This window comes from Triplophysa rosa, linkage group LG21 (assembly GCF_024868665.1).
Source record: "Triplophysa rosa linkage group LG21, Trosa_1v2, whole genome shotgun sequence".
Taxonomy (NCBI): Eukaryota; Metazoa; Chordata; class Actinopteri; order Cypriniformes; family Nemacheilidae; genus Triplophysa; species Triplophysa rosa.
Genome location: NC_079910.1, coordinates 10,713,237 through 10,726,432, shown reverse-complemented (window position 1 = coordinate 10,726,432; position 13,196 = coordinate 10,713,237). Strand labels below are relative to the sequence as shown.

At 38.6% G+C, this 13,196-nt stretch overlaps 1 protein-coding gene across 3 annotated transcripts; it reads right to left on the bottom strand.

Moving 5' to 3' along the window:
• Positions 1-292: 292 nt before the first annotated feature.
• On the bottom strand, positions 293-13,101 carry lrrc38a (leucine rich repeat containing 38a). 3 transcript variants are annotated; one of them, XM_057320216.1, is made up of 5 exons: positions 10,620-13,101; positions 9,836-9,915; positions 9,510-9,766; positions 7,940-9,293; positions 293-1,429 (listed from the first exon to the last, which is right to left on the bottom strand). In XM_057320216.1, exons 4-5 carry the CDS (start codon positions 8,565-8,567, stop codon positions 1,185-1,187), a joined length of 873 nt encoding a protein of 290 aa, XP_057176199.1. In that variant the 5' UTR covers positions 8,568-9,293; positions 9,510-9,766; positions 9,836-9,915; positions 10,620-13,101; the 3' UTR covers positions 293-1,184. The 3 variants fall into 3 exon arrangements, with proteins under 3 accessions (XP_057176199.1, XP_057176200.1, XP_057176198.1); XM_057320217.1 differs by having other exon boundaries at positions 9,510-9,735; XM_057320215.1 differs by having other exon boundaries at positions 9,510-9,915.
• Between the last annotated feature and the right edge of the window lie 95 nt (positions 13,102-13,196).

The following is a 13,196-nucleotide window of genomic DNA, read 5'->3' as shown; positions in this document are numbered from 1 at the left end:
CACATTGATTTTTAGCAAGTCTACTGTGAAAATATTCTCACAAAGAACTGTTATATAAATAAACTAAGATCAAACTGGCCTGTTTTTTATCCTTTGAGAGCAGTCAGGACTTTTCGGGTCACAGGTTAAAAATGAATGATAAAGCGTGTCATCAGGAGCCTTCATTTTTCTCTTTTACCCACAGGAACTTTTCAATGCAAAGATTTTTACTGTAACAATACAGTATACCTTATATATCTATAAATGCTTTTAAAAGAATAAAGATTTAGACAGCATAATTGATAATGTCGATCACTTTTGTGTATATTTATTGAATCATATTAAAAAGAAGAGACATATCATTGACAAAAAATAAAGTAGTTCCCTTGTAATTCAATGATTAAAATAAAATAATTGATTAGCATGACCCAACTAGCTACAGCAATTGTCCTTTATTCACAGAATTCATGACATTTATGCAATTTTAAGTATTTTATTACTGTAATTAACAACAACAAAAATTACATTGACATATTTATTTCAAAAATCGTATTGTGTGAGGTTTTGAACCCTTTCTCTTAAAAAAACTCAAACTTCAAAAATCACAATATGTACTGTTTATGTTAATTCTTTGGTGAGAAGGGCCATTATGGTTCATGAAAAAATGCCTACAGTGTGGCTTACTGGGATTTCTGTGCAATAGTTCATCTGTACTTTAAAGTGCAAGTAGCTAAACCTTACTACAGCTGAGCAAGATTCATTACGAAAACACAATACGAAAAAATAACTCATGTAGAAAATACTCATTCACTTGCACATTTCCATAAAAAGACCATTGTTATGTTAAAACAGCTATCTGATGTCAAAATATAATGCTAATCACATTTGACTGCTATCAAGAATACAGGGTGAAAAGACAATGGTTTAGTAAACGGTATTTTTCAGAACAGCTTAAATCTTAAGGCTCAATTCGATCAATGTTATTCAAGTATTGAAAACACATGATGCATCACTAAAGCATCACAGATGAGGGTTTTGAATCGTGAGATGCAGGACGGCTCTAGCAGCATCACCTTGGGTCTAATTCGGGGCTCTTTATCATGGAAATGATGTGGTTCACCACTTTATCCCATCGCTTGACTTCCACTGTGTGCTGCATTATGGGTAATCTGTGGGAGTTTTGAGTTCTACTCACTCCTCCTTCCTCACTCCTCTCCCTCCTCTTCATCTGTCCTTTTGGCTTTGAGCCGCTGGAAACAGTGGATAGTGGAAGCCAGAAAGAAACTGGCAATAATGGCTGCCACTGAAATGCAAATTCCAGAAAATATCACTATGAGATAATCGGTGAGAGTCAGCATTCCTCGACATTCCCGGAAACTGTCCTCAGAAAGCGCGCTCAGTGACACCTGCTGCCCATCCCCTGAGAGAAAGCATTCCACACCATCTAAACCTGGAAAGAGAGATGGAGAGAGTTAGATGCATTGTCAAAAACAATGTTTGTAAATGTATTCAACTGAGACATTGTGCAACAGTTTGGAATAAGTCATTTTGTTGATTAGTTTAAAAAAAGTTTGATATCATTTTTTGTTGTAAAAAAGAGGAAATGGTTTTTGATAGAAATGTCTTGAAGATGAATGCACAGTGAATGTAAACAGTACATGGAACATTCTGTTCTGTCTCTCATGACCAGGATACAGTTACTTGAGTTTCCGAACCAGCTCATATGTCGGGTCACTAATATCAGAGGCATCCTGAGTTGTACAATATATCACATACAATCACCTTTAAATGATTTTGAACAAAGCAACCTTATTATTATAAAACTGGAATCTTTAAAACAAGTGAATGTCACCTACAGTACGTTTATCACAAGACAGTATAACAGGAGGACATCACATAATGTTAAAAAATATATATTAGACAATCTGCACAAAAATGTAAACACAAACTGTGCAAACAACTTAAAAACAGTAAAGTGGTATTTTAAGTAGAGATGTTTTTATTTTATTTCAATTCTTGCCAGTTAAGTTCTTTCGGCATACAGCATTTATGTTGTTTGTTCAGAACATTTTAAATCCAATGATTTTTCTATTGGTGGTAACGCATCGCTTTAAAGAACAATACATCTGATACAAAAGACTCAAGGCTATTTCACTACAGGTTTTTTTACAAATAATGTTTTTGTAACATTCAGTGTCCTGAAATGTAAGTGCTTTTGTGATGGACAAGCTACACTTGAAATGAGGCCAAATGCATGTTTAGTGATTTGCACCATAAAACACAATAAGATTTGACACGTCTGTTTAAGATCAGATAAAGGTAAAAAAAAAAACTTGCAACAAAATCCACCACAACAAAAACAAACTTTGGTGGAAGAATGTATTTGTCTAAATAAATATCTACATTTTTATAAATGAAATCATATAAATAAGGCCCTTTTTCAACCTAATTCATAGAAGGTGCAGTATTGTCCTTAAAAACAGAAAGTCAATATAGCATCAATAAAGCAATAAAGAATAAGTACATAATTTGCAAAATGCACAAATCAAGCACATTATATACAATATCAAAATATTTATGGTCACTGCCTATAAATAGTGACAGCATTATTATTTGGATATTTTGTATCCAGCAGTATCTCCGTGCTACTGCTATGACTCAGAAACTCACATTACATAACTGCTAGATAAGATGTGAAATGGGATGCTTTCCAATTCTGTATTTTTCACTTCATTGGAAACATTTCTTTTGTTACGTTTTCCTCTTGGGTCTGTATTTTGATTTTCACAGAGGGAGCTTTTAATCTCCTTTCAGCTGTGTGATCAGAGGACACCAGATGACAGATTTAAAGCGGAACATCGCCTACGTCACATGGCCACACTCGCAGACAGATACAGAACAGCAGAGCTCCATTTCCTCCAGTAATTGCATTTACACAGCATTTAAACCCCTAGTTGTTTTGAAGAACAAACATCACAACACAGGAGAAGAAAAGGACAAAATGCTGTAATAATTCACATTAAAACGGCTAGTTAATGCATTCACAATTTATTTCATAGCACTCTGTTTGTTCCTGTCATTGGGTGAAGTCAGTTGACATCATCGTCAACTGTGTGTGCGGGATGAATCATGCCAACCAGAAGGGGTTTTCCACATGCAGGGGATTCAGTGACCTCAGTCTCCTTTGTCGCTTTGTCACGTGAATATTCGTCTAGCTCTAAAAGCAAATCCAATCTTTTATCACGCCAAAGCATCATTGAAACTCCTAGAGAACGAGAAACAAATCTGCAACACACATGCTTAAACCCGTTTAGATAATTCTCACATTATCCACAAGCTGTCGGCCGAAGAGCGTCATCGTGCCTGTTGTCACTACATATGTGACATGAGCAGTCCAGAGACCTGTTTATTGCCACCATATGTCTATTCCTTAAAATTGCTTTAAGTAATTATTATATAGTTAGATTGATTCAATCATACAGATTCTATTTTTGACTTGAATAAAACACAAAAAACACATTTTTTAGGTTACATTACAAAATATTTTTATATTGAGCTGTATATTAATATCATCATCATTGTATATCTCCCTATTTACATTACATTAGATTCATGCAATTACATTTAAAGGTGCAGTGAACTAGGACCACAATTTTAACCCGAGCTTTTGTTATATAAGAGGGAATCGTATTCAAGCGAACATCCTGTAAGTGTCAGACCTGAAAACGCCCTTGTTACTGAAATAACAACTGTTATTGACACGAGGCTCAGCGAACGGCAGGTCCTGGGTTGAACACCGCCTCCACAGAAGAATATCAACGCCTACTTCTCGAGCCCTGCCCACTGGTTCGCGCATGACAGTACTGAACACAAGCTGCATGGAACTAGATAGAGCGAGTGTAAGCATCATGCCGTTAAAGATCGCAAAATATTGTGCAGTGCCTGCTTGTGGAATAACACAGTCGCTGCATAACCTTCCTTCGGATTCCGACAGTAGGAATGCGTGGTTGAAGATCTGTCATGATCGCCTTCCTAGCAGCTATATCTCTTGTTCTGGCCGACGGGATCATGACAGCCCCATTTCTTGTGTTGTTTTGGAGGCACATGGCCATTGATTGTGCCTTGTGCTCTCACATCTTGCGTCTTAGCCCCGCCCCCTTGTTTCCTTATTCATTATCCCATTATCAGTTCACGCCCTTCACTTGTTGCCCTCATTATGCCTCTTTTGTTCCTCTCCTATTTAATGCCCTTGTGTTTGCTGTCCTGTGCTGGATCGTTTGTCTTTATCCTACGTCTTGTCCTGTTGCCCCTGGTCAATGCTAAGTGCCTGGTGATGCTAAGTCAAGTTTTAAGTCTTAAGTTTTGTTATGTTAAAGTATTTTGTTCTTGTTTTCCCCCTCGAGGGATTTTGAGTTATGTTTTGTCCTTGTCAAATAAAGTGTTTTTTTTTTTGTTGAGAGCTGTCTGCATCTGGGTTCTGTTCCATGTCAGTTTCTTGACAGAAAGATCCAGTCCTCAAAGAACCCAGCAGACAGCTCACCGGGCACCCCTCCAGTGCGGATCTCCCTGGGGTCCCCTACAGGGGTGATCTCCTCTGGGGCCCTCTCAAGGGTCGAGGCCATTGGGGTCCCCCTCAAGGGTCGAGGCTGTCGGGGTCCCTCTCCAGGGTCGATGTACCTACCAGGAGTCGATGCTGCCGGGTTCCCCTCAGGGGTTTATGCCATTTGGATCCACACCAAAGTCTGCTCCTGTCTGTGGCCCTCCCTACGTCTGTTCCTGTCTCTGGGCCACCAGTGTGTGTTCCTGTCAGCGGGCTCCCTAGGGGATGTTCCTGGGCGTTGGCCCTCTGGTGTCTGTTCCTGTCTGTGGCCCTCCTGAGTGTGTTCCTGTCTGCGGGCCTCAAATGTATGTTCCTGTCTGCGGGCCCCCCAGGGGATGTCCCTGGGCGCAGCCCCTCTGGTGTCTGTTCCTGTCCGTGGCCCTTGTGTTTGCTGTCCTGTGCTGGATCGTTTGTCTGTATCTATCTTTTATAAATGTGATCAAACTAAATACTCTTCGAAGATACGAAGTATGCATTACTACTCTATAGGTACTCAAGATTAATATGAGACTGGCAGAAACCGCATGTGTCTTAAATTTTGTTATGTTAAAGTATTTTGATCTTGTTTCCCCCCTCAAGGGATTTTGAGTTATGTTTTGTCCTTGTCATGGGCAGCATAAAGTGGGGTTTTTTGTTGTTGTTGAGAGCTGTCTGCATCTGGGTTCTGTTCCATGTCAGTTTCTTGACAGTCATCGTTGTGAAAAGCGTTGTGTGCTCTGATTGGCCAGCTACCCAGTGTGTTGTGATTGGCCTAATACCTCAAGCATGTGGTGGAAAGTAACGCCCCTTACCATATTCGGAACATCAGCCTTCAAAGCATATTGACAGCTTATAATGTCACCGGTACTGTGTGAGTTCAAGCCCGAATATGATCCAGAAAATGCATTTGACCAAGCGCGACTTTGCCAGCAGAGCGTAACAGATTGGTAAGGTTTTATTTTAAAAAACTACAAGTTTAACAATTAGCTAACTATAGCTAACTTCTTGAGCAGCCTTTGATGCTGTGTCTCGACGCAGCGCGACAAAGTCAATAAAACATATTATAAAGAGGCATTTGTTGCATCCAGCGGCGACATAGTTAATGAATATAATGACTTGTATTGACTTTTTTTCATGTAGCATCACGCTGCAGGGGAGAACAGCCAGAGGATACGAGGCTGAATCCAGCTCCCAAAGTTGGATTTTCCCCACTTTTTAGAAACAAACTTTGTGCACAACCAGGTATTAATGTGGTGCACACACTTGGATTTTGGAGTTGTGCTGTTTTGGAACAGTGTTGTAAATAAAACTTAACCACTGTTTTCTAATTGTGTCCTCGTTTGGAAGACCCAACTAAGTAGTTTTCATTTGTAATGAAACACACAGCGTCTCCACGACAAGGCGGCAGCAACAACAACACTACAGCGGGAAGAGACACGCTCTTTTGGTTTGAGACAATTTTATGTGTCTAATACAGTATATGCATGAACAACTTGTAACACACCAAAGATACAGGAAAACACAAAATCGCGTCATATGACTCCTTTAATTTTCCATTTTTTTAATATACAATTATATATTTGTCCACATACTGTAGTATACTATTATACCATTTACAAAAAAAAATTCCTCCTTTTGCAGATACAATGGTGTTTTTGATATATTATATATACACATATACAGGTATATATAATATTAGATTAGTTTAGTAAATATAAGTATGCTCTAGTGTAGTGTTTGCTCTAGTAGTATAGTGTCTAATTTACTGCTAGAATACTATACTAAATATTATAATACAATACAGTGTTTTCAATCTGGATGTTTAAGTTAACCAGACTTTTATTTTGAAGGGTCGTCTCAAAGAGTGTGTGGTTGACGACATATTTGTTCAAACAGCGAAATGCTTTTGAAATAAAGTGTAGCAATGTGTTACACTGTGCAGCTCATTCACATTCACGCAAAACAAGCAGCTGACATATTTAAAAAGCCATAATTTCTACATTTTATATGTAGAATATAGTAAATCACAAAAAATGACTTTAGCTGTGCTTTCACAGACAAGGTCACATTTATCTCCAGAACATTAATAAAATATAGCATTTGGTTTCATATTTTCTCCTTTGCTTGGTTACACAACTATCACACACTTTCCTGTCATTAGGTATATTAACACGTGCAATCTAAACCCCAAATCAAATGTTGTATACTGACATGTTTGTAACTTGCAACCTAACGTTCCATTAGTCTATTAAATAGATGACAGGAGAGAAAATTTCAACAGGACATTGAGAATCACATGCCCTCATTTGAATTACCTCTGGAGTTCACATTGACCTTAACCTCACTAGTGGTAAGTGACCTAATGACTAACAGAAACTGATCCAAGTTGGTACAGTTCCCTCAACTTCATCCTGTAGTTACAGTACAGTACTCAAAGGAACAACAACAGAGGAAAACATAAAGACGTGAGATGCAAGACAGAATTAGAAAGCATTTGTTGTGTGCCATATGTTCCATGAATTATCCACCAGAAAGAAATGATGCATATTCTAGTGATCACCTACAGTGTCTGCATCTTTGTCTTGATTTGAAAACAATCTCATGCATTATTTAGATGTATCTAAGATGCACTGTTTGGAGGTATGTATCAAAAGAGTTAGCAATGAAAAACCTTTGATAAAGAGATTAAACAGAATTGTCAGTTTCTGTTAATTTCAATTGTAACAAAGCATGGATTGTAAGAATCTTTTTTCCCAAAGATTTATATCTATACAATATACTTTACAGTAGTGGCCAAAAGTTAAGTCTAGGCAGGCATATTCAAACAATATTTGCTTTTAATGCCCTCTCAGGTTAAATTATACCATCAAAATATGAAATAAATAGTACGAAATTAACAAAACACTTTGGACAAAATTATTTGGCAAAAAGGAAAACTGCATCACATATGTTTTTTTATATACAAAAGAAAAATGCTTAGAAAAACAATAATCTAACAGGAAATAAAGCTTACATTACTTCCAACTTTATCAATTATTAATATTTGCCTATAAGCCTCTGTTGTGGTATTATTTTGAAGTCATTCTAATGGTGTGTCTTAAACTTTGCACATATTTTTTTAAGTCCTCCAAAAAATGTATGCATCTTTAATAAAATATTTGAACAAAGAATGAAGACGCCCAAAGTTTGACATCACTTTTGGCCTCTACTGTAGATGTCAAGCATCAACACGTTTCATCTTTTATGTTCCTGACTTTTTGAAAATGTGAATATTTGGTGAAAATGTCCATCAAAATAAAATATTTTGATTGAATCAAAATTGTGTTTATTTGAAAACAACACACAAATGCAAAAAATCATGTGAGATTTTAAGCAGCTTACCGGTTGGAAGCTTGTGATGATTCTCCAACAGCCACAGAAAGAGTTTGGCAAAGTTACAATTGCACACCCAGGGGTTCCCCTCCAGGCGTATCACCCGCAAGGACGGCAACTGGCTCAACACCCCGACATCCAATCCAGAGAGGGCGTTTCTCTCCAGCTCCAGCTCTCGTAAAGATGTGAGGCCCGAGAAGGCGTCCTTGCTGACCATGTTCAAAAACGGGTTGTTACCCAAACGTAGCTTGATAAGGCTCCGGGACTCCCCGAAAGTCCCGGTGGGGATCTCGGTCAAGTTATTACTCCCCAAATCCAGATAAACCATCCTGGATGACGTCGTAAGCGTCCCAGGCTCCAGTTTAGTAAGCGAGTTATTCCTCAGATCCAAGTACACCAGATCACTATACAGAACCAGGAAATCAGAGGGGATCCAGGGAATCCAGTTATTAGACAGGAGGAGTCTCCGTACGTCCAGAGGGATGGAGTTTGGAAGACGGGTGAGTCCTTGACCTGTGCAGTCCACGGTGTGATGGTCTGGACACAAGCAGCTGGGTGGGCAGTTGTAGCCCCAAGTTAACAAGGTGGAGGACAGCAAGGCAAGGAAAGGCTGCAGCCAGGAGACACATGAGAACATTGTCAAGGGGGTGAGCGATGGAGGGGAGATTAGGGGAAGGGTAGAGGGGGGTGATGGGGTAAAGGGTCAGGGGGAGAGATACTAGGAAAGGGGGCCGGGGAGCATCTGGAGATCAAGGTTGACGCGAAGGCATCTCTCCGTGTCTCTAAAAAGGCTCGAGTGGAGACAAGCGGCTACAAAGACACAGAGCCGTGTTTTCAGGAGATCATGTAGCAGGCAGTGTGGGTCGTGTGGCAGCCCGCTGGCTCTGAGCATGAAAGGGGAGGAGATACAGTGATGAAGAGTATGTGCCGAAGAGAGAGAGAGAGAGAGAGAGAGAGAGAGAGAGAGAGAGATTAACAGAGAGGTAAACAGAGAACTGAGAAACGCTGGGGGCATGGAGAGGGGTGGGAAGGGGGGTGTGACAGCTCGGCTGGCTTAACACACGATCTGTGATGGCGGGAAACGGAGAGAGAAATTCTAGTTCTTTATTAAAAATCGTGGTCCATTTACTCTTCTTATCTTGACTGAGCGGCAGGTGAAGCACACATCTGGGGCAGATGTTTGTGAGACTTGTTCTGTGCCACAAGGAGCTGATTACTCTGTTATCACATTGAATCACAGTCACCGTCTTTTCTGTTGTCTGGCGATTCGGTCGGCACAGCGTCTGAATTCATTTTCTGCCTCTATTGCCATGGTGATGCCTGTGATGATTAACATGCGGCTGTGTGCATACAGATTACTGCCCTGTAAGTGTGAGCAAAAATCAAATGTGTGTGAACCTTAATGTACATTTCTATCCGTAACACGTGACAAATCAGAAATTGCACCCCTTGCCTTCAACAATATCACAATTCAATAAGCGACAATCACAGTTGTTTATGCCCTCATGGTAATGGCCGTCTTGGAAATCACACGTTTGGAATTGTACATTGAGATTAATACAAAAGATCTTGACAATACCTTATCTTATGAAAGCGGTCATTACTCATCGTTCTCCAGCTGTTGCTGTTTATTTTTGTCCTCCTGTGGTCTGAATTTATGTTTTTTCCTGCGCTGCTGTAAATCTCCAAGCAAACAGCACATGCTGGGAGCGCAGACAGCTTTCCTCTGACATCACAATCTCCGGAGAACGGCATGGCACAGACCAATGGAATTACACAACACTCCCGTAGGTCGTAACCTTGACCTCTCAGGAAGAGTGCAAGGAGACACGACTCCTTCAATTACATTAATAAGACGTATTTTAAACATGTCAACTTGTATGTTAAGTTACTTTTGTGGTTCACCTGTCCTGTAGATGTCAGCTGGTTTTAAATGCCATGATCATTAAAGATGGTAAGACCAGGATATCTTCTCAGTGGGACATCTGGCAGTGTGAGAAAAGCCACATAGATTTTTCAAGGTCTGGCACATGAATAAAAGATAAATACCACGAGTCGCATGCTGTTGGAAACAGTGGGCTTGTAGATGACACACAACAGGGAGGAACAATAAAAAAACAAGTAGGGTCTAAAAATGAAAGGGATAGTTCACCCAAAAATGTAAATTCTGTCATCATTTACTCATCCTCTTGTCATTGTTCTTCTGCAGCACACAAAAGAAGATATTTGAAGAATGTTGGTATCCGAACAGTGGCGGCACCCATCCACTTTTATAGTATGGACACAAAACCAGTGCAAGTCAATGAGTAGCGCTGTTGTTTGGTTACATTCTTTCAAATATCTACTTTTGTGTTTTGCAGAAGAAAGAAAGTCATACAGGTTTGAAATGACAAGAGGATGAGTGAATGATGACAGGATTTTCATTTTTGGATGAATTGTTCCTTTAAGATGAACAATACTTTTGTATTGACAATTGGTTATTTATTTTTATAACTGACCTAAACTATTAATTGTCAAGGACGGATCATCATGAGAGATTTTACTGGAGAGATGATCCATCCTAAATTCTCTCACCAGGGTGTTTAAAGAGAAAAGAAACCTGATATAATCTTTCCATATGCGTGTGTGTTTGTGCATGGTGATATATATATATGTGTATGAGAGCATGCCAGCGTCCTCAAAAGAGCACCTGTCAACAGAGGACATCGTGACACACTTTTCATCCAGGTGCATTGTGGGTCCCGATGATCCACGGCAACGCACCCAAAAGCAAGAAACTGTCACCTCGCTGGAGCTTTCCAAATGTTGAGAAAGCTAAAAAAGAAGAAAAAAGGTCAAAAAAGCACACATAGTCACAAGACATGAACGTCTTGAAAAGTAGGACACGCAGACAAACGCACAGCATTGAAGTCCCGACTACAAGAGATCAACCAAACTGGGCCAAGTCGATAAAGCATTAGAAATCACATCTGACAAATTGCATTTATGTGGATTTAGGAGCATTATAATATATGTGAAATGCCGTACTTAAGAGTGTGTTTGCATATTTGCTGTAGATTACTGTATTAATGTTTTATGTATTTTTAGCCTTGGATTAAACATGAACACTACTGTCCACTGCAGCCAAGAAGGTGATACTAGAGTTATCAGATGGGCTTGACAGACTTCTATCGTGTTTCAAGGATTAGCTGTGTTCATGCATGTCTTTACTTGACCCCTATTTGTCATGACCACGTGTGATGGTCAGCAATCCAGCAAAAAGAAACACTTTGTTGTGTTAACAGTCGCACTCGTAACTCAAATGTCCCACTTGTCACGCATCACCTATAGACGGTTTCATCGGACACACATGCCTGGCCCCAAATTCTTCTGGTCTGTTTGGTTATAATATAACAATTTATTTTATATTTAATTTATATTAATTATTAGTTTTAAGTTAAATTAAAACAAATTTTTAATTTATTGATTCTTTACAAACGTCTACCAGAAGTTACGTTTGGGCCACATAACGTTTATGTAGGGTTGTTGCTAGGATACAACTACGGCCGGAAGTGGTGCAAAATCTCGCCATATAATTATAATAAATTACATTAGCTAACGCCTACACCTACCCCAACCCTAACCTTACAATAATAAGTAAATATTAATCAACTGTTTTCAGTGTGACAAAAATTATGCGGTATTGAAGTGCGCATGCCCAGTGGAGGTAGCTGTATCCCTTCTAGTCAAAACCATGTAGTTGCTGCTGAAACCATCATCGGACTCAAGTGCCTGGCCCAAAGTTTCCAGTCGATGTTTACAATTGAATTTATTTTATATTACAATTAGGGCTGTCAAACGATTAATCGCGATTTACATAATAAATGTCTGTGTACTAGGCATATTACCTTTGTGTTTATAAACATACACATACATGCATATATTTAAGAAACATATAAAATATAAAAATTAATAAACATTTATATGTAATTTAAATTATTGGTAAATATAAATAATTCACCTAAAAAAATAAATATATACATTTGTGTATGTGTATGCTTTTGTATTTTTAAATACAAAATTAATATGCACAATACACGTACACATATTATGTAAACACAAACTTTTATTCTGGATGCGATTAATTGCGATTAATCGTTTGACAGCCCTAATTACAATTAATTTTTATTATTTTTGATTTTATTGTAAATAATTTTATTCAATTAAAACTACTCAACAGTTAACTAACTGCTTCTTAGCAGAGGTCTAAAGGCTACACTACAAGACTTTTGCTCAGATTTTACCCAGATTTTCAGTCTGGACTTGTTGCAGAAAGTCTGTGCCAATCTGCAGATTTGATCAGTTAGTGTGTTTCTATCTGAATCTTTCAAAAAGTCTGCAAGTGTATGATGTCTAGTTTAAAAAAAATCTGTTCAGATTTTAAAAGTCTTGTAGTGTATTCCAGCCACAAGTTACCGGAAGATAAGTTTGGTTTGTTTATGTTGTTGCCGCTGCTGAAACTGTCTATAAATTACAAGCATTAACAATTAACGTTATTATATAAAAATGATCATTAATAATGACACATAACTGTTGATAAAAACATGGATAAACCAGATGGTCAGAATACAACACCCTACCAAATCACAGCCTAATGTTACAGCCTTGCAAATTCTAATCGCTCTACAACAGCTGGAGAAGCTTCTCTCTCAAACTAATTTCACTTAAATGTACCCAGAGAGAATGTCATCAAAACAAGACTGGCCTGAATAGATCGCAAGAGTGATGAATACGACCGTTGTTCCAATGACAGAAGAGTGCACGTGCCAACAGTTTCTGAGGAATAAACCCCAACAAGCGTTTTTGGCTGCTGCAGGACATACAGAAAAGGTTAAGAGACATTCTATGTTCAGGATAATGAACACTTTTAAAATAGTGCGTTTGTTCAACCCATAAAATACGGACAAGTATATAACCTAAAAATAGCGGTTACTTTCCCATGTGTTAAAAACAATCTAGCCTAGCAACAGATCCAAGCATTTAATATATCTATTTATTGTATATTTTCTAGACATGTCAAATGATTCTTGGTCTTCGATGCTGAAAATCAAACAGGCAAATCTCCACCAATTACTGTACGTATTAAACTCGTCATATTATACACTGTATACTATTTCTATCTCATATTTTGTCACTTCACTGCCAAGTTGGGCTAGCAGACAGATCTTAAATGTAATTTTGTGTCGTACGGTTCCCCCTGGTGGTGCGGCGTCGAGCATTACAAAAC

Coding starts and splice junctions, on each gene's coding strand:
- lrrc38a (XM_057320215.1), bottom strand. CDS start 8,567: ATGTTCTCATGTGTCTCCTGGCTGCAGCCTTTCCTTGCCTTGCTGTCC. Junction 1,430..7,939: donor TCATCACAAGCTTCCAACCG/GTAAGCTGCTTA, acceptor CTCTCTTTCCAG/GTTTAGATGGTGTGGAATGC.